This window comes from Leopardus geoffroyi, chromosome D1 (genome assembly GCF_018350155.1).
Source record: "Leopardus geoffroyi isolate Oge1 chromosome D1, O.geoffroyi_Oge1_pat1.0, whole genome shotgun sequence".
Classification (NCBI taxonomy): Eukaryota; Metazoa; Chordata; class Mammalia; order Carnivora; family Felidae; genus Leopardus; species Leopardus geoffroyi.
Genome location: NC_059329.1, coordinates 57,625,175 through 57,650,174, shown reverse-complemented (window position 1 = coordinate 57,650,174; position 25,000 = coordinate 57,625,175). Strand labels below are relative to the sequence as shown.

The 25,000-nt window shown below is 41.1% G+C and overlaps 1 protein-coding gene across 4 annotated transcripts in view; it reads left to right on the top strand.

The window, feature by feature from the left end:
- Nucleotides 1–19,721, top strand: part of PPME1 (protein phosphatase methylesterase 1) — an 88,796-nt gene extending 69,075 nt beyond the window's left edge. For all 4 annotated transcript variants that reach the window (XM_045484063.1, XM_045484066.1, XM_045484067.1 and 1 more), the window contains 6 exons: nucleotides 849–972; nucleotides 11,285–11,414; nucleotides 12,300–12,344; nucleotides 16,447–16,511; nucleotides 17,117–17,184; nucleotides 18,496–19,721. In XM_045484063.1, coding sequence (XP_045340019.1) covers nucleotides 849–972; nucleotides 11,285–11,414; nucleotides 12,300–12,344; nucleotides 16,447–16,511; nucleotides 17,117–17,184; nucleotides 18,496–18,514 — 451 coding nt within the window. In that variant the 3' untranslated portion in view covers nucleotides 18,515–19,721. The remainder of the gene's footprint in view (nucleotides 1–848; nucleotides 973–11,284; nucleotides 11,415–12,299; nucleotides 12,345–16,446; nucleotides 16,512–17,116; nucleotides 17,185–18,495) is intronic.
- The last annotated feature ends 5,279 nt before the right edge of the window (nucleotides 19,722–25,000 follow it).

The following is a 25,000-nucleotide window of genomic DNA, read 5'->3' as shown; positions in this document are numbered from 1 at the left end:
TTATCTCATTGTCTCTTCTCTTCTCCCTTCACTCTCCCTATCAAGTACAAAATAACAGATTCTTCTTTATCATGCAGAACAGACCTTAGCACTAGCTGCTACCTAGGCTCTTGGGATTTTTACCTTTAATATTGTCAGTGTACTTTTTCCAACAAGTTCTTTCTAAAAGGAATTATGGTACCAGCTGGTCATATAATAATAATTTTTCTACCTAATTATATAACAGACATTGTTTTTTAGAGGAAAAACAACAGTAATTGGTTGGATCATATGTTCTAATCTCCAAGGTTCAGCTGCCCATGGTTATTGTAATTGCCAGTTTCTATTAGCCAATTAAAAGTGGGGGCCTTTTACCATTCTGTTTGAGACTTGTTCTATTGTAAACAGGGTACAGTAGAAAAGTACCATGCTGTCATGTTAATTGGTCCTGGATTTGCCTTCCAGCCTCATGTACTAATGAGCCAGGTGATCTTGGACAAAATTTTTTTTTTTTTAACTCTTCAGGGCTACCTCATAGGATTGTTATGAGAATTATATAAGATAATACCAGTAAAACTGTTGCCACCATGACTCAAGGAATGGTTACTCCCTTCTGTGGGTCAGTATTGGTGCAAGAACTGGAAACCAGCCCTCAGAGTATAGTCCTACATTGGCCATGACCTTCCATAGCCCTGGCCTACTTCTATACATTTTAAAATGCACATGTTTCACATCCTCCTTCTCCCAGAAGCATGGTCAATTTTAACTGACATTTGATTGTAAAAGACCATAAGTATCAGTATCTCTGAGATAATTTGTATATAATAGAGAGATATATACTAACACTTTCTAAAAAAAAAAAAACCTAGGTGTGAAGGAATTACAAGTCCAGAAGGGTCAAAATCTATAGTGGAAGGAATCATAGAGGAAGAAGAAGAAGACGAAGAAGGAAGTGAGTCAGTAAACAAGAGGAAAAAGGAGGATGACATGGAGGTGAGTGAAAGCCGGCATTCTTGGAAGGATGGAGTATGGAATGGTTCAGAGTGTGTGGGGGTAGGGAAGGGGAGGTGACGTGTCCTTTTTTTGCCATTGGATATATTAGGGGGCGAAGATGTTATAGATATTTAGGTTAACTATAGGATATAAGGCACCGTTGATAGCTCTGACAAATTGGAACATAAAACTTCACAGTATATACCCTCCCCTCAAACAGCTTGCTTTCTCATCAGGCTCTTTCTCACCTCATTACTTCTGTTCCTGAGGTTTATCTCATGAGACAATCTCATTTCCTACTAGTCTATGCTAAGCCCATTAGATCTTACTTATCTTTCAAGGTATATCTCTTAAGGGATGTTTTCTGACCTCATTTTATATCAGTCTCTCTCCAGTGTAGCACTGAGAGTCTGTATGACATAACTTAGCACTCTTTTTTGAAGTCATGGCTGAGTTATAGAATTGTTTTTCATAAACCACATTCAGAGATACTATGGTCTCTTGTAGTCATCTCTAGAATGCATAATCAATGTCCTCTAATTTCACGAGAATTTGTCTCCCAACAAAAATAACCTGTGTATTTTAAGCACAGGATCTGATGTTCTACACGAATTTCCTTATTATTTAGCTTGGAGTTGTGTGCATAGCAAATGTCCTGTGAGTACTTGTTGAGCACTTGATTTGAGGATAATAGTGGGAAAGAGTACTTTTTTTCTTGGAAATGGTTGGTGAGCATGAGCAGCAGACTTTCTGGGATGGATTATAAACATTTTACTAATGACAAATAATGGAATTGGTATACACCACATATTCCTTTACATTTGGAGATGCTACTCTTAGCAAGGAGGAGAGTACATTGACCCTTGAACAACATGGGAGTTAGGGACACTGACCCCCCACACTGTCAAATCCAAGTATAACTACTAACTACCCAAAAACTTAATTACCAATAACCTACTATTAACCAGAAGCCTTACCAATAATATAAACAGTTAATTAGTACATAATTTGTATATTTATATGTATCAAATACTGTATTCTTACAATAAAGTAAGCTAGACAAAAGAAAATGTTATTAAGAAAATCATGAAGAAGAAAAAATACATTTACAGTACTGTACTGTTTTCAGTGAAAAAAATCTGCATATAAGTGGACCTGCACAGTCCAAACCTATATTGTTCAAGCATCAACTGTATGTTCATCAAACAGTATTTTTAATTTAATGAGGTTCTTTCTGTCATCCTTAAGATCAATAAATAATTTGTTGTACCTCTTTGGAGTTTACAAAAACATAAATAATGCATGACTAATTTGCCTTCCCTACACTGTGTGAGGTGAGGGGAGATCTTTTCTCCCATGTTAACAGTTAGAAGCTGAGACTCAGAGGGGCGCCTGGGTGGCTCAGTCGGTTAAGCGGCCGACTTCAGCTCAGGTCATGATCTCGCGGTCCGTGAGTTCGAGCCCCGCGTCGGGCTCTGTGCTGACAGCTCAGAGCCTGGAGCCTGTTTCAGATTCTGTGTCTCCCTCTCTCTGACCCTCCCCCGTTCATGCTCTGTCTCTCTCTCTCTCAAAAATAAATGAACGTTAAAAAAAAAATTAAAAAAAAAAAAAAAAAAAGAAACTGAGACTCAGAGATGAAGAGACTTGCCCAAGGTAATCGAGTAATATTTAGTAGATTTGAGACTCTGATACAAACTGCAAATTACTTTTTGTCTTTTATGTGCTGCAAGCTATACTAAGTGCATCACATTTATCGTCCCGAGTTCTCGTTTTAGCTCTACATTATAGATATTATCACTGTTTTATAAGTCAGGTACAGATACTTGCCTACAGTCACATATAAATGTTAGCACTAAAACACATCCAGATCCTCTGATTTTTAACTCCAGCTCATTTTTTCTTTGCAGTTTTTTATAAGCCCAGTTATATGCAGTTTAATAAACTCCAGCAGTTTTATTAGGAGGGCAGACTGAGACACATGAGGCAGTAAGAAGTATAGCTAAAACAATCTACACTTGAGGAAGGACACAAACCCCAACAACAGAAACTGCTTATTGCAACTAGTAGATCTATAGATCCTGGAGATCTAATGCACAGCATAATAATTATAGGCAACAATACTATTATAAGTTGCTAAGAGACTAGGTCTTAATTGTTCGAGCACAAAAAAGAAATGATAATGTGACATGATAGAGCTGTTAGCTGTCACTGTGGTGTTACAGTATAGCAATATATAAATGTATCAGATCAACACATTGTACACCTTAAACCTACACAATGTTATATGTCGATTATATCTCAATAAAGAAAAATAAATAAAATAAAATGATGGAGAAAATCTTAATAATGCAAATTAAACATAATGACTACAACAGAAACCGTCACAACTTTTTTTTTTAATATGAAATTTATTGTCAAATTGGTTTCCATACAACACCCAGTGCTCATCCCAACAGGTGCCCTCCTCAATGCTCATCACTCACCCTCCCCTCCCTCCCACACCCCATCGACCCTCAGTTTGTTCTCAGTTTTTAAGAGTCTCTTATGGTTTGCCTTCCACCCTCTCTAACCTTTTTTTTTTTTTTCCTTCCCCTCCCCCATGGTCTTCTGTTAAGTTTCTCAGGATCCACATAGGAGTGAAAACATATGATGTCTGTCTTTCTCTGTATGACTTATTTCACTTAGCATAACACTCCAGTTCCATCCACGTTGCTACAAAAGGCCATATTTCATTCTTTATCATTACGTAGTATTCCATTGTGTATATAAACCACAATTTCTTTATCCATTCATCAGTTGATGGACATTTAGGCTCTTAACATAATTTGGCTATTGTTGAAAGTGCTGCTATAAACATTGGGGTACATGTGCCCCTATGCATAGCACTCCTGTATCCCTTGGGTAAATTCCTAGCAGTGCTATTGCTGGGTCATAGGGTAGATCTATTTCTAATTTTTTGAGGAACCTCCACACTGCTTTCCAGAGCGGCTGCACCAGTTTGCATTCCCACCAACAGTGCAAGAGGGTTTCTCCACATCCTCTCCAGCATCTATAATCTCCTGATTTGTTCATTGTAGCCACTCTGACTGGCGTGAGGTGGTATGTGAGTGTGGTTTTGATTTGTATTTCCCTGATGAGGAGTGACATTGAGCATCTTTTCATGTGCCTGTTGGCCATCTGGATGTCTTCTTTAGAGAAGTGTCTGTTCATGTTTTCTGCCCATTTCTTCACTGGGTTATTTGTTTTTCTGGTGTGGAGTTTGGTGAGTTCTTTATAGGTTTTGGATACTCGCCTTTTATCAGATATGTCATTTGCAAATAACTTTTCCCATTCTGTTGGTTGCCTTTTAGTTTTGTTGATTGTTTCCTTTGCAGTGCAGAAGAAGCTTTTTATCTTCATGAGGTCCCAGTAGTTTATTTTTGCTTTTAATTCCCTTGCCTTTGGGGATGTGTCAAGTAAGAAATTGCTGTGGCTGAGGTCAGAGAGGTTTTTTCCTGCTTTCTCCTCTATGGTTTTGATGGTTTCCTGTCTCACATTCAGGTCCTTTATCCATTTTGAGTTTATTTTTGTGAATGGTGTAAGAAAGTGGTCTAGTTTCATTCTTCTGCATGTTGCTGTCCAGCTCTCCCAACACCATTTGTTAAAGAGACTGTCTTTTTTCCATTGGATATTCTTTCCTGCTTTGTCAAAGATTAGTTGGCAACAGTCACAACTTCTAAAGTATGGTAGCCAGGGGCCATTTAGAGCCCCTCTTAGGAGCATCTATGTTACAACATAATATAAAAAGTGGTGTTTGGGGCGCCTGGGTGGCGCAGTCGGTTAAGCGTCCAACTTCAGCCAGGTCACGATCTCGCGGTCCGTGAGTTCGAGCCCCACGTCAGGCTCTGGGCTGATGGCTCAGCCTGTTTCCGATTCTGTGTCTCCCTCTCTCTCTGCCCCTCCCCCGTTCATGCTCTGTCTCCCTCTGTCCCAAAAATAAATAAACGTTGAAAAAAAAAATTAAAAAAAAAAAAAAAAGTGTTTGAAATGATCCTGAGGCATACATAAGAGTTCTATTGCATCCATTTTGGTGTGTGAAAGAATACAAGGTATACATTGGTGGTGGGGGGTGATGTCTAATACAAAATGATTAAAATACGGAAAAGAAAAGGGAAACTTTAATTTTTGGTCCTTAAAGCAATAAACTTCAGTTGTTCAGGAGGTATTCCTTTACGTGTAAATCTCTCTTTTTTTAAATTGTTTTATTGAGAGGTAACTCACCCAAAGTATACAATTCAGTGGTTTTTAGTAGAATCTCAGAATTGTGCAACCATCCCAATCTAATTTTAGAACATTTTTCATCACTTGTAAAAGAAATGTCATACCTGTTTGCAGTTGCTTCCCATTTCTCCTCAACCTTCCCAGCCCTAGGCATCCACTAATCTACTTTGTGTCTCTTTAGATTTGCCTAATCTGGACATTTAATATAAATGGAATCATTAATATATACTCTTTTGTGACTGGCTTATTTTACCTTAGCATAATGTTTTCAAGGTTTATCCATGTTGTAGCATATATTAGAACTTCATTCCTGTTTATAGTTGAATAATATCACTTTGTATGGATAGACCACAGTTTTTATCCATTCATCAGTTGATGGACATTTGGATCGTTTTCACTTTTTTGTCTGTTATGAATAATGCTGGTATGAACATGGTGTACAAGTTTTGGTGTGGACATAGGTTTTTCTTTTTCTCGGGTATGCACCTACAAGTGAAATTGCTGGATGCAAACTTTGTGTTTAATCATTTGAGGAGTAGCCAGACTATCTTCCAAAATGCCTGCAGCACTTTATATTGCCACCACTAGTGTATGAGTTTTCTACATCCTTGTCAACACTTGTAATATTGTCTCTCTTTTTGATTATAGCCATCCTAATGGGTATGAAGTGGTATCTTCTTGTGGTTTTGATTTACATTTTCCTGATGACTATTGATGTTGAGCATCTTTTCATGGGCTTACTATCCATTTTCTCTCTGGAGAAATGTATAATCAGATCCTTTGCCCATTTTTTCAGTAGGGTATTTTATCTTTTTATTATTGAATAGTAGGAGTTCTTTATATATTCTAGATACAAGTCCCTGATTTGCAGATATTTTCTCCTGTTACACAGATTGTCTTTTCATGTTCTTGATAATGTTCTTGGAAGTGCAAAAGTTTGATTTTGAAAAAACTTATTTTATCTAGTTACTATTTTATTGCACCATATCTAAGAAGGTTTTGCCTAGCCCAGGGTCACAAAGGTTTATGTGTACGTTTTCTTCTAAGAGTTTTCTAGTTTTAGCACTTATATTTAGGTCTATGATCCATTTTGAGTTAATTTTTGTGTATAGTATGATGTTGGGGGTGTAACTTCATTCTTTTGCATGTGGATGTCCAGCTGTCTCAGGATCGTTTGTTGGTAAGACCTCTCTTTCCCATTTACTTGTCTTGCATCCCTTGTTGGAAATCAAATGATCATAAATGCCAGGCTTTGTCTCTGGACTCTCAGTTCTGTTCCATTATATATATATATATATATATATGTCTATCCTTATAAGCAAGTGCACAGTCTTCATTATTGTAGCTTCGTAGTAAGTTTTGAAATCGGCAAGTGTAAGTCTTCCAACTTTGTTCTTCTTTTTCAAGATTATTAAAATCCCATATTCTTAAGATTTTGGTGTTTTAATTACTTGTTGTATGCCAGACCATGTTCCTCTTGTTTTACATACATGAGTATTTTTAGTTCATCTTTACAACAATCCTTTGAGATTTTGTGTTGCCCACTTAATAACTAAGAAAACAGGCTTGGAGAAGTTAGGTAACTTTCCCAAGGGACCCACCATGAATTAGTTGATGGTGGAGCTGGGATTTGCATTAAGTCAGATCTGACTGACCCAAAGCCTATCTTCTTAAGTTCTTTTCAAGTGAGGTGTTGAAAAATAATGCAAAGCCTGTGGTTGATGCCCTTGTGTGGAGAATCACATCCTGCCCAGGTGAACATACCAGGAAAATTGGTAGCCAGCTTTCTGTTTCTCCTATCCAACAATTAGATCTCATTACATCGATTTGGTTTTTTTTCTTTTTTTTTCTTTTTTCAAGTTTTTACTTAAATTCCAGTAGTTAACATACAGTGTAATATTAGTTTCAGGTGTAGAATTTAGTGATTCATCACTTACATATAATATAACATCCCATGCTCATCCCAAGTGCCTTCCTTCATATCTATCACGCATTTAACCCATCCCTCTGCCCTCCCCTCCAGCAACCCTCAGTTTGTTCTTGGTAGTTCAGAGTCTGTTTTCTGGTTTGCCTCTCTTTTCCCCCCCTGTGTTCATCTGTTTTGTTTCTTACATCAGTCTGTTTTATTACCATTTGTCAGAGGAAGGCATCCAAACTAAACTAACTTTATGATCCACCTCTCCAGAGAAAAGATTTATTATCATAAGCCTAAATACAGGAGCAACTCTTAATTCTATCCAGATTTTTTATTTTTACATTTTTAGGACTTAAGATGAACTCCTTTTTTAAAATTTCTTTTTATAGTATTATTATCCTTGGAAGTTCCCTTACCTTAAATTTGTCATTTGCATATGAAGTACATTGTGCATTGAAGAGGGTCTTGCTGTCTCTGACTGTGGAAATCTATTAGAAATGGCTCATAAATGGGAAGTGTTGCCCATGCAGCACTTTAGTGAGAACTGGAAGACCCAAGTTTCCTGACTACCCACCCCATGATCTTTTTCTTTCCTTTTTTATATTTTGGTTTAAAAAATACATAACATAAAATTTACCACTTTAATCTTTTTTTTTTTTTTTTTTTTTTTTTAGTGCGCAAGAGGGGAGAAGGGTAGGAGAGACAGAGACAGACAGACAGAGAGTATGAATCCTAAGCAGGCTCCATGCTCAGCACAGAGCCTAATGCAGGGCTCGATTCCACTACTCTGGGATCATGACCTGAGCCAAAATCAAGAGATGATGCTCAACTGACTGAGCCACCCAGGCGCCCCACCACCTCAATCATTTTTAAGTGTATAATTCGGTAGTGTTCACACTGTTGTGAAACAGATCTCCAGAACTTTTTCATCTTGCATATCTGAAACTCTATACTCATTAAACAATTTCCCTTTTCCCCCATACCTACCATTTTACTTTCTGTTTGTATGAATTCCACTACTTTAGATTCCTCATAGAAGTAGAATCAGTATTTGTCCTTTTGTAACTGGCTTGTTTTAGTTAACAAAACGTCTTCACGTTTCCTCTATGTTGTAGCATGTGACAAAATCTCCTTCTTTAAGCTAAATAATATGTATATAGTACATTTTGTTTATCCATTCATCCATCAATAAACATTTGGAGTGTTTACACCTCTTGACAGTTGTGAGTAATGTTGCTATGAACATGGGTCTGCAAATATCTCTTCAAGACCCTGCTTTCACTTCTTCTGGATATATACCCAGAAGTGAGATTGCTGGATAATATGGTAGTTTTATTTTTAATTTTTGAGTAACTTCCATGCTGTCTTCATAGTGGTTGTACCATTGTGTAATCCCACCAACCGTGCCCCAGGTATTCCAGTTTCTCCACATCCTTGCCAACACTGGTTATTTGGTCTTTTTTGATAATAGCCATCCTAATAGGTGCAAAGCAATATGTCATTGTGGCTTTGATTTGCATTCCCCTGATGATTAGTGATGTTAAGTATCTTTTTGTGTACTTATTAGCCATTTGTATATCTTCTTTGGAGAAATGTCTGTTCATGTCCTTGGCTTATTTTTTTATTCAGGTTGTTTGATTTTTTTTTTTTTTTTTTTTTTTTTTTGCTATTGAGTTGTAGGAGTTCTTTATATATTCTGGATATTAACCCCTTATCAGATATATGATTTGTAAATATTTTCTCCCATTCTGTACCTTTTCACTCTGTTGATTGTGTTCTTTGATGTGCTGAAGTTTTTTAAGTTTAATGTAGTCCATTTATCTAATTTTGCTTTTGTTGCCTTTGATTTTTGTGTTATAACCAAGAAATCATTGTCAAATTCAATGTCATGAAAAACTACATGAAGCTTTCCTCTATGTTTTCTTCTAGAAGTTTTATGGTTTGAGGTCTTACATTTAGGTCTTTATCCATTTGAGTTAAATTTGTGTATTGTCCAACTTCATTATTTTGCATGTGGATATTCAGTTTTCCCAACACCACTTGAAAAAACTATCCTTTCTCCATTGAATCATCTTGGACCCTTGTTAAAGATCATTTAGCCATATATGTGAGAGTTTATTTCTGGGCCATCTAGTGTATTCCATTGGTCTCTTTGTCTTTAGACCAATACCATGCGATTTGGATTACTGTAGCTTTGCAATATGTTTTGAAATTAGAGAGCATGAGTCTTCCAGTTTTGTTCTTTTTCAAAACTGTTTTGGCTATTTGGGGTCCCTTGAGGTTCCATATGAATTTTTGATGAATTTTTCTATTTTTGTAAAAATGTCATTGGGATTTTGATAGGGATTGTTTTGAATCTGCAGATCGTTTTGGGTGGTATGGACATCTTAATCATCTAATGATCTCTAACACAGTATGTTGCTGTCTCATGTTCACTTCTAGTTTTCATATTGTGGTTGCTGTGGTATCCCAATTGTTTATTTCAATTATAATATGTCAAATTTTCAGTGATCCAGAAAAATATAGAGAATCATTTATTTGTTCAGCTTGTATTTGATGAGTGCATACTTTGTGCCTGTCTACTATATATCAGGATTTAACATATAGATATAGATATAGATATAGATATAGATATAGATATAGATATAGATTTTTTTTTAATTCTAGTTAACATACAGTGTAGTCTTGGCTTTAGGAGTAGAACCCAGTGATTCATCTCTTAGCTATGACACCCAGTGCTCATCTTGAAAAGTTCCCTCCTTAATGCGCATCACCCATTTAACCCATCTCCCCACCCACCTCCTTTCCAGCAACCCTCAGTTTGTTCTCTGTATTTAAGAGTCTCCCTCTCTGTATTTATCTTATTTTTCCTTCCCTTCCCCTATGTTAACAGATATATTTTGTAATATTTGAGTCAGGTTTCCTTTTTCAGATGACTATGGCTGGGACATTATATCATTATTAATCAAAATATAAGAAAAAATATTCTAACAAATCAACATATTTTCCCTTTTTCCTTCCAGTTCCTTCTCTCTATGTACCACATTTTTCCAGTAGTAATGCTCACTTAGATGACATGTTATACTCTGCTTCTTTCTCTTAATAGTATATCATCAGCATTTTTTTCATACTGCACTGTGCTTTTTGTAATTATCCTTTTTTTAAATTTTTTTAATTTTATTTTTTATTTTTTAAAATTTACATCCAAATTAACATATAGTGAAACAATGATTTCAGGAGTAGATTCCTTAATGCCCCTTACCCATTTAGCCCATCCCCCCTCCCACAACCCCTCCAGCAACCCTCAGTTCTCCATATTTAGGAGTCTCTTCTGTTTTGTCCCCCTCCCTGTTTTTATATTTTGTTTCCCTTCCCTTACGTTCATCTCTTTTGTCTCTTAAAGTCTTCATATGAGTGAAGTCATATGATTTGTGTCTTTCTCTGACTAATATCACTTAGCATAATACCCTCCAGTTCTATCCACGTAGTTGCAAGTGGCAGGATTTGTATATATATATACCGAGTGATACTCCATTGTATATATATATACCATGTCTTCTTTATCCATTCATCCATCGATGGACATTTGGGCTCTTTCCATACTTTGGCTATTGTTGATAGTGCTGCTATAAACATGGGGATGCATGTGTCCCTTTGAAACAGCACACCTGTATCCCTTGGATAAATGCCTAGTAGTGCAATTGCTGGGTCGTAGGATAGTTCTATTTTTAGTTTTTTGAGGAACCTCCATACTGTTTTTCAGAGTATCTGACCAGCTTGCATTCCCATGTAATTATTCTTTTGATGGATATGTTCTTTTCACCAAATGGATATAAGAGAAGCTCAGTCTTGGCTCTACCATTTACTAGCTTTGTGACTTTAAGAAAGTTTCCTAAGTTCACTGAAATTAATAGAAGTAAAAAGTAAACTTCTAGTTATTTAAACATGGGAATTACAACAATAACCTATATCACAAGACTGTTATAATTGATTAAGTGTATGTGAAAATGTCTGGGACATAGTAGGCCCTTAATAAGTGCTAGTTTCCTTCCCTTTCCTTTTCCCAGGGACCTAGTTATTATCCTGTTCCTCCAGGGGTTGCCCTCAGAGACTCAGAACTTGCTCTTATTCCTCCAGACCAAGAAAGACCATCCGTACACTTGGAGAATTGAACTGGCGAAAACAGAAAAATACTGGGATGGCTGGTTCCGAGGCTTATCCAATCTCTTTCTTAGTTGTCCTATTCCTAAATTGCTGCTCTTGGCTGGTAAGTGTGTATGTGTATGTATTAGCTCAGGCTGCCATAACAAAATATTATAGATTGGGTGCTTAAACAGTGAATTTATTTTCTCACAGTTCTGGAAGAAGTCTGAGATCAGGGTACCAGCACAGTCAAGTTCTGGTGGGAGCTTTCTTACTGGCTTACAGACAACTGCTTTCTCACTATGTCCTTATATGGCAGAAGAGAGTGAGAGTAAGCTCCCTGGTGTTTATTCTTAAAAGGATATTAATCCTGTCATATGAAGGCCCTACCCAAATGACCCCATTTAACCTTACTTCTTCATTTTGACCCTAATTATTTCCATATCTCTAAATGCGGTCACATTGTGGATTAGGGCTTCAACATACGAACTGGGGGGAGGAGGACACAGTTCAGTCCATAGCAGCGTAGGTATATCATCATCTGAATATGTCCTTGTTAAAACTACTCATCAAATGGGTAGTGACTTCCAAAGTGAAGTCCCATCCTCACTCATTTGTGCTTTTCTCCTCTCCATACCAAATCCCTAAACCTAACTAAGCATAAGCATTCATCTGGGATAGCTTAATTCTGGCTTGCCTTCAATCCCTGGTTAAGCCCAAGGCCTTCTAGAGTGGTAGAAAGATATTCTGAGTATAATGAAAATTTTTAAAGTAAAACACTGTTTTCAGAAACCAGTTTAAATGAGCAAAAAGATTGCAAGGGAACCTCATTCTGGAAAGCTTCATGTGGTGAGCCTATACCCTCAAGGAGTTGGGATTGGCATTAACACGAGTTGATAATGTCATGATGTTTACAACTTTGTAGCAGTTTTTCCTACTTGAATAGCAAAACCTGTTTCGCACAGCCTTTTCTAGTAAGCTACTTCCGGATTCTCTTATTTTGTTCTAGGTGTTGATAGATTGGATAAGGATCTGACTATTGGCCAAATGCAAGGTAAGTCATCAAGAAATTTTGTCTCCAGGTCTTTCTCTAAGGGCAGAGAAAGGGACATAGTCATGTGGAAATTAATGAGCTTTGAGTTACCTGAAACTTGACATCAACATCCATTCCTGACCCACTATTTGATTATAGGCAAATATTTCCCTTTTCTGAGCTTCATTTTTTTTTTTTTTTTTTTTTTGCCATCTAAAAATGGGACTTAATTGGGGCGCCTGGGTGGTGCAGTCGGTTAAGCGTCCGACTTCAGCCAGGTCACGATCTCGCGGTCCGTGAGTTCGAGCCCCGTGTCTTTGAGCCCCGTGTCGGGCTCTGGGCTGATGGCTCAGAGCCTGGAGCCTGTTTCCGATTTTGTGTCTCCCTCTCTCTCTGCCCCTCCCCCATTCATGCTCTGTCTCTCTCTGTCCCAAAAATAAATAAACATTGAAAAAATAAAAATAAAAATAAAAATGGGACTTAATTACCATTTACATCTCAGAGTTGTAAGGATTAAAATGAGAATGTGTCTTTGCAGAGAGCAATATAAACCATAAAGTACCCTATAAATATATAATATTGTGAAAGGAGATATTCTGAATACTTATCAGTATTTTTTTTAATTTAAAAAAATTTTTTTAAATTTGAAATTTTTTTAAAAATTAAAAAAAATTTTTTTAATGTTTTAACTTATTTTTGATAGAAACCGAGTGTGAGCAGGGAAGGGGCAGAGAAAGAGGGAGACAAGGAATCTGAAGGCTCCAGGCTCTGAGCTGTCAGCACAGAGCCCGACTCAGGGCTCAAACTTGTGAACCACAAGATCATGACCTGAGCCAAAGTCAGAGGCTTAACTGACTGAGCCACCCAGGCTCCCCTACTCATCAGTATTTTTATCATTGTTGGAATTCATAGGAAAGGAAACGATCCAGGATAATGGAATGCATAAAGATGTAAACTGTGTTTAGAAGATAGCCTGGTGAGGTGGTAAAAGCACAGACTCTGAGGTTGGGAGAACTGACTTTGAGTACTACTTCTTTCCTACTCATTTTACCACCCTATAAAATGAGTATAAAATTTCTCAGTCTATAAAATGAGAAAGTTGATGGCAGCTTCACAGGGATCATGAGGTATAATGAGTAGAAAAGTGACATATTGTGTTCAGGTCCAGGTGTGTTGGCCAGATGGAAGTGGAGGCTGTGGGACCAGTTTTGTGGAGGCTCTTGCTTTAGTATAGATGAAAAGTTTGGTAAAGGTGAAGTCAATAGGCATTGACATCTTTTCAGGTATGGGAAGAAGAGGTGCTAACTCTAAGGCCAAATTTTCAGCCTTAACCAGATTCTGTTCTTGACCTCCTTTTTTTTCTGGTTACTCTCTCTGGGCAATCTCATGGCTTCTGTTTATACCCTGATAACTCCCAAAGCTAAACGTCCAACTCATACCTCTCTCCTGAGCTGTAGACCTGGCCCATATATCAAACCTGTTGGACATCTCTACTTGGATGTTCATGGGCTCAAATTGTTCTTTTAGCTGTCCTTAAGCTCTCCACAGTAAAAGGGACTATATTCCCTCACAATAGTTGTTCAAAGGCTCCTGAATGATTATTACATCCTGGACCCAGGCACTTCTCCCCTACCCTTCCTCTACCTTGAAGTAGCCTAAAGCTTGGAGCAAGACCATGGACTGGGACTGTGTGAGTTTTATGGCACTGATGTTGGTAATTTTGAGCTTAGACATCTTTCCTTAAATTCAATTCAAGCAAATCTTTCCTAAGCAGTCTTTCTATCTAAGACCTATGCGTAATGCTGGACAGACAGAAGAATCAGATATGGCCCCTGAGACTATCTGAAAGCAGTTGATCTGGACTGAATAGCATTTGAAAGAAACCATTATTGATCACCAGCCTTGAAATCAGACAGTCCTGGGTGGTGAGTCACTGTTACTAGTGTTGTGGTTGAATGAATTGCTAACTTCTTTAATCCCAAGTTTCTTCATCTGTAAAATGGAAATAATGCTATATCTTAATACATTTGTTTGGTATTTAACTGAGAAAATGTGTGTGAAGTAAGTCTGACAAATGATGGCTTCATTATATTCAGGAAGTACTCATGATTTCCTGCTATTTCCCCAGTAAGTAAGGATTATGTGAAGACTACTTTCTCTTTCAAAGCATCCCATGAGTATAGACAGTAAATGGCTGAAGTGAGGGACATCCCATCAAACAAAGGGAAATGGCCAAGTTGGCATAGATCCAAACCACAGCCTTCCCAGCATTGTGTTTAAACCTGCTAAGTTAGTTATAGATTCCTAGAAACCTAGCATTCATTCATGATACTACTTGGGTAAATACTTTATGCTGTCTAAACATAAGGTTCTTTATCTGTAAAATTGGAGGGAAGCGTTTGGAAATATGCCCACTTCATAGAATAATTGTGAGGATTACCCATGATCGTTATTTTATTTACCAGGTACAATGTTGTTAGTATATAGGAACAAAAAAATGCATCCTAGACATCAAGCCTAGGGTGATTGGAGTTGTGTTATCAGGTCATTCGCTCAGTTACTCGTTAAGATTTACTAAACACTTACTCAATGTCTTGCCCTGTGTTGGGCTCTATTAGGAATATAGAGCAAGTAATGATATTAGGCTCTGTTTTACAGAAATGGAATACTCTTGGGAAGGCAAGCCACCAGTGGCATATAAAATATAAGCTTACAAAACAAGAGGGGCACAAGCTGCTCTGTTTGGATCCATATGTGTTAGTAGTAGTACCTTAGGAGATACAAGAGGGAGGAGATTAGGCTGGACTAGGCTGGAGCACCCAGGGGCAGACTACAGCAAGAGGATGGGCATAAGTTGGGCCTTACTGAATGGAATGGTCTTAGTTCCTCTATTGATTAAATAAGCAGACTTGGACAAATGACTAACCGTGGTATTAGTTTCATTATCTCAGAAAAGAATTTCAGTGTTTGTCCTGTTCAGTTTTATAGGGTAGATTGAGAATCAACTTAAAAAATGGATAGAAGAGTATTTTGAAAAAATTTTAAAGCACTGTGTAATTGGAGTAAGAATCCTAGAATGTGATGACCAGAGGACTTCAGAGCATATTGCCTTATTTTGTAATAGAGCCACTTAGGCTCTGAGAGTCTGTTCTACTTAGGTCCCATATCCTTTGGTCTGCTTTGGGGTCTTGCTTTATCAGTTATCTTGGTTCACTCTTAATAGCTATCACATTAATGGTGAGCTTACAATGTTCTACAAGTGTGAGAAAGTGGTTAGTATAGTCTGGCATATAGTTAAGCGCTCAAATGGAAACTTATTCTTGTTATAATAAATTTCAAAATCCTTAACATAGCTTACAAAACCTTTAATGGTATGGTCCTTGCTCTCCTCTCCAGCCTCATTGTTAACTCTCATGAGCTCCATGTCAACCTTTTTATTTCCGGGAGCAAATGCCATTTCATCCTCCTTTCCTTTGTATAGGCTCCGCCCCCCCCCCCCCCCCCCCCCCCCGCTCTGTGTGGGAAGCCTTCCTATATCCTTATTTGACTGTGAAGCCTCCTTTCCTATGTTTTTCCAGTTCCGTGTACTCTTTTATCATAGGAACCACATGCTACATTAAAATTTTGTTTTTTGTGTTCCCTTACAAGACTATAAATCCCCTGAAAACAGGAACTGTTTCTTCCTGTGTGTCTGGCCTGAAGTAAATGCGTGCCAAAGGAAAAAATGAAGAGAAAATCATTTGCCTAAGGTTACATTCTCCTCAAACCTTGGTGATTGGGTCCAGACTATTGGGGAGGGTAGTAGTTAGGGAGGTTCTGAACTCCTAGTGTAGCCTGTGAGACTGCAGAGCTGGTAAGGAAAGGGCCATTTTATTTATGGTTTTTTTTTTGTTTTTTTGACAAACAAAGTGTGGGAGGGGAGAGAGGAAGAGGGAAAGAAAGAATCCCAAGCAGGCTTCACACTGTCAGGGCAAAGCCTGATGTGGGGCTCATACTCACAAACTGTGAGATCATGACCTGAGCCAAAACCAAGAGTCAGATGCTTAACTGACTGAGCCACCCAGGCGCCCCAGGAAGGGATCATTTTAGTCCCTGAGATCACCTGGATTTGTTTCCTCTCCAGGAAAGTTCCAGATGCAGGTCCTACCCCAGTGTGGCCACGCAGTCCATGAGGATGCCCCCGACAAGGTGAGTCTGATGCTCTGTGACTGTCGAAGTTTGGCTCTCACAGAAAATAGTACAAACCCTTGAGTTAGCCTGTGTTGCCCTCAGCAGCTTTTGTGGGGCCTATGCAGATACAACTTGCACCATCTCCCCAAAGCTCTCCCTGGCAGCTGCTTATGGTCTTAGCTTTCTGTGTATGTGCTGAGGAGCCACTGACACCTTGCTGTTTCATCCCAGGTCACTCTGGTTAAGATCTTGAGCTCTGCTTCTCTCTTTTCCCCAAAAGCCAGGTTTAAAAAGGGAAAATTGGGGTAGAAACTGCCTCCTAAACTATAGGCATAGTTAGTAGTTAATATGTACTCCTCCTATGGGAATAAGATGCTTTGTAATTCTCAAGGATAAATAAGCCTTCACATCATTCCCCTTGACTTCTCTGGAGCTATCCCTGGCAAGGACGGTGGGGAAGAGTCTCCCTGGCCCTGCCAGGACTCAGATCCTTTAGATTTCAAATCCAGCAGGTCCCATGAGTCCACTATAGAGCCTAACCTTCCCAAAAAAGCATACCGGACCTCCAAAGGTGATCCCCACTGTTAATGTCACATAGCCTGGACTATCTCTCCCTTTTCCAGGTAGCTGAAGCTGTTGCCACTTTCCTGATCCGGCACAGGTTTGCAGAGCCCATCGGTGGATTCCAGTGGTAAGGAAGTAACACAGGTTTAAAGAGCCCAGCAGTGCTGGCCAACCACAGCAAAAAGATATTTGTAATGTTGTAAATATCTCTACCTTACCCCTGCCCAGTTTGGGTCACCATGCCTTTCTTCTTCCTCCTCAACATGGAACCAAGTATGTGTGTTTTTGTTAAGCCATGGTTGATTGTTTCTGTGTGCTTTGGTCCAGTGGGTTGTTGCAGAGATGAGATTAAATTATGCCTAGTCCCTACTCCACCTGACTTCTTAAAGAAATCCCCCCCACTTCTTGAGGTGCCCCTTGTCTGAGGAGGCTGGGGTGGGAATCCGTCTTTTTCCAAGCTCTTAGGTAAGTTCTGTATGCCATCTCCTGCCCTGCTGCTGAGGAAGGCTGGGCAGGCCATGGAAGCTGTATAGAGATCCAGAGCTGGGTTTTCAACCTCAGTACTATTGACATTTGGGGGCCTGTCTTGTGCATTGTAGGATGTTTGACAGCATCCCTAGCCTCTAACGCACTAGAAGCCAGTAGCACTCCAACATACACACTCAAAGTTATGGCAAGGAAAAATGTCTTTAGGTTTTACCAAATGTCTCAAGGAAGACAAAATCACTAACAGTTGAGAACCACTGGTTTAAAGGGAAAAGGGTGCCTCTCACCCTAGGAAGCTCTTCATCTGATTAAGGAGACATAGTTAGACTCTGTCAAAGAGGAGGAGGAAGAGAGGCATGATTACCCAAACCACACAGACTGGGCCCCCACCTTAGGGAACTCCTGATCTGTGCTACAGAATGTCCCTGATTCTCAGCCCACAAACCCAATGAGTCATACCTGCCAGTTGGAAAGTCCTAATTTTGGTGAGGGTCCAGGGGAACTGGTTCCCTACCTTTAGGAATTTGAAGAAGAAATGTTGAAGAAAAGAAATCGCTTCTGCATTAGAAAACTCTAAATGCCAGGGCCTGGGAAGTGAGGATCACAGGGCAGGGTCGGCATTGGAAATGATGACAGGAGCCTGGTACAAGTGACTCCTTTATGCGAAACCACCCCTCAAGCAACTAACTATTGATGGATCCCAGGAATCAAAAGTAAAGACTTAGTTTTTCTTGATAATAATAGTGTCTGGGGCCCCTGGACCATTTGGAGCTTTGGTCATATCACCCCTTCACAGACCCTGTGTCTAGACCTAGATGGGGCTGTGGGGAGGTCGGACAATCTACAGGGCCCTTGTGATCATGAAGGCCTGGGCTTTCTGGAGGAGACAGTGTGAGCGGGAGAAAACTAGTAATGGTCACATTTGTTTTCCTTCTCTTTCCATTCTTCACAGTGTGTTTCCTGGCTGTTAGTAACCTGCTATCCGTCCCTCCCCCAACACTGAGCTCTGTTGTAAATACATCGCACCAGAGGCCACTGTGATGCCGCTGTCTCCTCCTCACCATCCCGCCCGACCATGTGACACCGGCTCCCTATAGACGGGCATCCCCAGATGTACAAACCCTTTTGTGTATTCCTGCCAAAAGCATTGTTTTCCAGGGCCTTTGACCAACCTCGACCAACTTAGTCCAAGGCTCCCCAGCTCCCACCCCTTCCCTGTTCAGGGGTAGCCCCTGCCTGTTCTTCTTACCTTGCCTAGGGTGAAGCCTCCATCAGAACCGCCACCCTGGGCCCCTATTCCTGGTATTAGGCAATGCACCTGGGTCCAAATGTCTCCCCAGGCTCAGGGACCTCCATTCCTTAAGATTGTTCTTGGTATGGTCCTGCCCTACCTCATGGGATGGACCATGCACAGGGTGGTCCTTATATTTCCTTTCAAATAAAATACCAGTCAGGTACCTTTTTATCCCAGTCTTACTCTTCCAGGCTTGGAAGACCCAGAGAGGCCAGGATCCCATCCTTAGGAATGGGGAGGGGTGTTGGATAGCATCACAAGAAACCAGCCTGAAAATCAGGTCCAGCCAGTCCAAGCACATGGCCTCCCATCTGGGGAGAGCCCACTGTCCCTCTCCCACATGTCTGGGCACCTGCCCTGGGCTGAGGCCAGGCTGCTCCAGGGGCCTCTTGAGCCCTCACCTGCCACAGAACAACCCAGGTTAAATACAGCCCATGCACAAAGCCATAGGCCAAAGCCTGTGGAGTTGTTTTTAAGAATCAAATTTAACCATTTTCATAATTGGTCCCTGGAGGTGTGCAGAGTGCCCGCTTGCCTCTTCTAGACCCACAGCTTATCTTCACCATTTGTGGTTTCCATGTCACTCTTCATAGAAACAGTACAGCCCAGCATCCTCAATCTTTGCCCTCTTCCGGCTGCCTCATCACAGCACTGCGGCCTCCCCCTACTGCCCAGGCACGCCATTTCCAAGGGCAGGAAGGGGCAGTCTCCTGCAGCCCATCTTTTCTGTGACTGTCTTAGGTGATGCGTAATCCCCTCCACCTTTCCACCCAACAACTTCCTATCCCTGTCCTGCTGCACGGTCCAGAGTCTGGGACCTACTTTGTTTCTTTGTTATTTATGACCTTGTTTAAAGAAAATAAATATCTCCCAATGTTTATTGATCTTGTCTTTCTCCATGGGGTTGTCCTTATTTCTGTTGATCTGGGGGCAGGGGACAGTTTGTTGGATTTAGTCACCATAGGGCTCTAGAAACCTCTTTCCTGAAGCCCATCAGCATCATATGCTCTGCCTCCTCCCCACATCCAGAATCCCAGTGGAATGGGCAGAGCCAGCCTCTACTGCAGCCAGGGAGACCCAGATTCCAGTCCCATTCTTCCAGCTATTTGCATGGTCAGCTTTGGCCCAGAACAGGACAGTTTGTGCACTGTTCACGTGAGTTCAGGCACTCATGGCTTCACATCAGCCAATACCAGAACTTTGTCCACAACCAGATCATCTCCTGAGTTCTAGATACTTAGATCTGTCTTCCTCCTTCTATCTCTCCCAGATGACCAAAAAGCCACTCATATTAACCATTCCTGAAACCAAAGTCACCTTCCCCCTAAAACTTGTTCTTCCTTCCATGTTCCCTTGCTCTGTAAGTGGTAGGTACCACCATCTCTCCATTGTCCAAACCAGACACACAGAGCTCTCTAGATGATTCCCTCTTATACCCATATCTGGCTTACCACCAAACCCATACCCATGCTCTTTTCTGTCTCCTGTTTTCCATCCCACAGCCCCTGCCATAGCTTAGGCCTCATCTGTCAGCTAGCTCACTCAGTACCCTTGCTGGTTTCTTACCATAGTCTCTCCCTTGGTCATCCTCTACACACTCTCGGGAGTCTTCTTTCTATTAGACTTTAGAGCCAGACTGTCTAAATTAGAACCCAAGGCCCTCCCCTTACAGGCTGTGTGAGATAGCCACATACTTTCTCTCTTTGTGCTGCAGTTTCTTCCTCTGAAAAATGATCAGCAGTACCTACCTCACAGTCTTGAAGACTATGTAACTTAATATAGGTTACCTGGCTCTCTCAGTAACTGGCACAGGGTAAGTTAAGCATTTAATAAATAGTTCCTGTCATGTCACTGCTATATTGTACTTAAGACCTTTACTCAGAGTGGTCTGGGGACCAGTAGCATCGGTATCATCTGGAAGCTTATTAAAGATTTTGTCTCTACCCCAGACCTATTGAGTCAACTGATCTGCACTCTAACAACCACATTAATTCTAAGAAGTTCTGGTTTAGATGTTCCCTAAATATTTCAGAACAAAGCATGAGATCCCTAGCAAAGAAGAAAAGTGCCTTGTGTGTGATGGGATTTCTCCCACCAAGCCCTTGGTCCGGTGTGTGTGAGGATGGGTGGTCCCTTTGCTGGGCTGTGTGCCCTCTGTCCACAGGAGGGCAGCACAATCACAGGCATGATTTTCAGGAACACACATCACTTCTGTTCACCAGGCAAGTCATAACAGTCATCAGATTTGGGGTGTCATCTAATTCACTTTACACTCATTGAATCCTCACAGCAGCCCTATGAGGTAAGTGACGTTATGTTCCTTTCACAAGTAGGCAGACAGGTCCAAATTCATACAGCTCAGAAGTGCTGGTGTCAGAATTCAAACCTAGGTTGTTTCCTCTCCACACTGCCTCCTGGACAATACAGGGGACCCTAGGCAGAGGTCATTTTGGTCTAGATACCAGACTAAGATAGCAGGAGGATGATGACCAGGAACTTGAGACTTCTTCAGGCTTGACGGATGGAGACTGAGAATGAATATGTTGAACTTTGTGTTAGGTTCTGTACTAGTCACATGCATCTCCTTTATATCCTTGTGAAGTGTAGGCATTATTATCCCCACTTTAAAGGTAAAGAAACTGAAGCTCAGAGATGTGAAGTGACTTGCCCACAGCCATGGCTAGGAGGCGGCAGCATCTTTGTCCTACTGAGTGTTCAATTGCACCCCAGCAGGGAAGGAACCATTCACATGTTCACATAGCATATCTTTAATGAGCACCTACTATGTGCTGACCATAACAATATCCTTGTGAAGCCTGCAGATCACCACTATGAACTCAGGAAAGGAATAGAGGAGACCCAGACCCTCTGAATGAAGGATTTGCTACAGAGTGAAGGAGCATGTCTGGGCCAAACCAAAGGCCATTCTGTCACACACACGCAATAAAGAATGTCTAAGGAGAACAACAAAAAAAAGAATATAGGCAAACTTTGGGGAAGCCATAGATCTATTGGTAGGGGGAGAATCTTGAGATTGAGAGGACACAAAGGCATAAGGGGAGCTGGATGTGAATGACTTCTTGGTGTTACCCTCTTCTAAACCTGTTAGGAGCATTTATTTGCTGATTAAGCAAACCTGAGCACCTGTTCTGTACCAAGCTTCCAATGGACTTTGGATACAGATAATGAAGCCCTTCAAATGGGCTCATAGTCTAGACAGACTATTATAGAAACAGTGACCACATTGCATAAAGAGGAAGGGAACAACTAAACCTCTTTGGAAACAGGTTGAGAAAGAATTTGAATTGAGCTTTGAAGTATCGTCACAAGGTGGAGGTGAAGAAGGAAAGGAAATAAAATACAAGGCAGGTAGAAGGGACAGCATACGCAAGCCCAACATACTTGAAAGTCAGTCTGATAACTGATAGATGAGTGTGATTAGTATGGCTAGAGTACAGGCTGACAGGGGAGTCAGCAGGAGGCAGGACATAAAGGCCTTGAGTGGTGAGAATGGGGAGTCCTCAAAAGTTAAGGAACTCTAATATGTTGATTTACAGACTCCAGGGAAAGAGACAGTAAGAGGCAGTTGTAACAGGTAAAAGGCACAGGTATGCTTAACTAGGACAGTGGCTGCAGGGATAAGAGAAAAGCCTCATCTTTTTTTTTTTTTTTTTTTTTAATGTTTATTTTTGAGAGAGAGACAGAGCATGGGTGCGGGAGGGGCAGAGAGAGAGGGAGACAGAATCTGAAGCGAGCTCCAGGCTCCAAGCTGTCAGCACAGAGCCTGATGCCGCCGCCGGGCTCCAATGCACGACCAGGACCGCGAGATCATGACCTGAGCCGAAGTCGATGCTTTACCGACTGGGCCACCCAGGCGCCCCGAGAAGGCTCATTATTTTGGAGGTGGAATGAACAATACACAAACCGATTTGGACGGTGAGATGTCAAGGACCCTTAAGTTGGAGTCAGGGGTCTGTCATCAGAAATGGGGGTAGGGAGTTAAAAGGTCAGGACTTTAATAAGGGAGAAGCAAGAAGAGAGCCTAAAACTGGAGTAGAGAAAAGCAAAGGCAGTCACACTCTCCCCTACAGGAACAGAGTTTTTGAGCCAACTCTTCCACTACAGCTGGCTGTCCCACTAGCGGCCAGAATCAACACGTTCTCAATCTGGGTCCAGGGCTCAGAAAGTTATGTAAACTCAAGAGGCTCCCTTATTCCTAGAGCTGGTTTCCTCTCCCAGGAGTTTGCTAGAAAACCCCAGCCTGTAGCCAGGCGAAACCTTGGAAGCAGAGACTAGCAAGTGGCTGGCCTCTTACACGTGCGGAAAATGACTGCTGCCCTCCTGCCCCATGAGGTAATAAGCAGATGAACAGGAGGTATATTGGTCAGTACTTCAGTTTTGCTCCATCTGAAAATGCGGCAAACTTTAAAGAAGATGGAGAGAGTAGTTATCTACAGGGATGCATCTGAGCCTTACTCTCAAACCCTTAGCCAAAGACACTCCTGAGCACTTCCTTCCTTTGAAATGATCTTTGATTTCCCCTGGAGGTACCCATTTCATATGCAAATGTGGCCCTGGCCCTCACCTAGGGTCCCTCGGTTACTCAGACCTTAGGGGAAAACAGGCCTATGTAGCGCTGAATGGGAAGGATCATGTGACCAAGGAAAAAGGTAAAAGGGGTGGAGCAGACTCTCCTTCCTAAGGGGGATAAAATTGTGGTGATCCCAAGGTGAAGAAGAAAGAAAAGTCCAGAAAGAAAGAGGTTAGTTAGAAGCAGCTGGTGGGGAGAAACTCCATGCTCCAGATCCCAGCTCTGCTTCTAGCTATGTGAATTTGGGGAAGTCAGTATGTTGTGTTGTGTTGCTTTTTGTTTTGTTTTGTTTTGTTTTGTTTTGTTTCTGAGCCTCCTTTTCCTCCTTTGCCAAAAGGGATAATTGTAAGACCAGGGAGATAAAATAGCTGGCACAAATGTTTGTCTTCTCCCCCTAGCTTTTAGCTCATTTCATAGTTTTGCTAAGTGTACAACAGTCTGCCTATAAATGTCCCTCCTCCCCACCCTACCCCCTCTCCTTTGCCCTCTACCAGCTTGAGCAGCCAAGTCCCCCAGACAGCAGACTCTTTGAATGGTTCCATGAAAGGGCAGTTTATGCTGACTGCCCTTGGCACTGCTGGACAAGGGCCCCCCAGAATTATTTACTTCCTTCTCCCAGACAGCTCTCCCTGCCCTCTTGTGTGTAAAAGGGGGACAAGTGAGGTGGTAGCTGGTCCCTGCCCTTCATAGACACATGTTCTCTCCACTGTGTTCCTGGGGCCCCAGTGTGGAAGCCCTCTCCGCCCAGTCTAGCGTTCTCCCCTTTCTCCCACCTCCCATGATCCTTAGGGTAGCACCACACAGCTTTCCACTTGATTATATCCAATTAGCTTTCTTATATTTGGGTGTGTGCTCATTTTGCCTTAAGGGCAATGAGCAGGCCTCCTCATTTTCTTGGATTCTCTTGGAGCACCTAGCGTGGAACTGTTCACACAATAAGTGTTCACTGTAGCTCTGTGGAATTGAGGTGGTTCATTTGTGTATTCAACAAATACCTACATCTGGAGCGCCTGGCCGGCTCAGTCAGTAGAGTATATGACTCTTGATCTCAAGGACGTAAGTTCAAGCCCCACGTTGGCCATGGAACATACTTAAACAAATAAATAAATAGATTAAAAAAAAACAACTACATCTGATAGGATTCTTAGCCATTAGGCACTAGAGGCAGAATGGATAGACCTTTCAATGCCTGGGAAAGGGTTAAAAACTCCTCTTAAAAATTGTTGGCTCCAGGGGCGCCTGGGTGGCGCAGTCGGTTAAGCGTCCGACTTCAGCCAGCCAGGTCACGATCTCGCGGTCCGTGAGTTCGAGCCCCGCGTCGGGCTCTGGGCTGATGGCTCAGAGCCTGGAGCCTGTTTCCGATTCTGTGTCTCCCTCTCTCTCTGCCCCTCCCCTGTTCATGCTCTGTCTCTCTCTGTCCCAAAAATAAATAAATGTTGAAAAAAAAAAATTAAAAAAAAAAAATTGTTGGCTCCAAAAGATATTATTGCCAATGGTAGCAAAATAACCACAGGCAAATAACATGTAATGCTGACAACAGAGGGCTAGTTAAGATCTTTGGAGATAGACCTG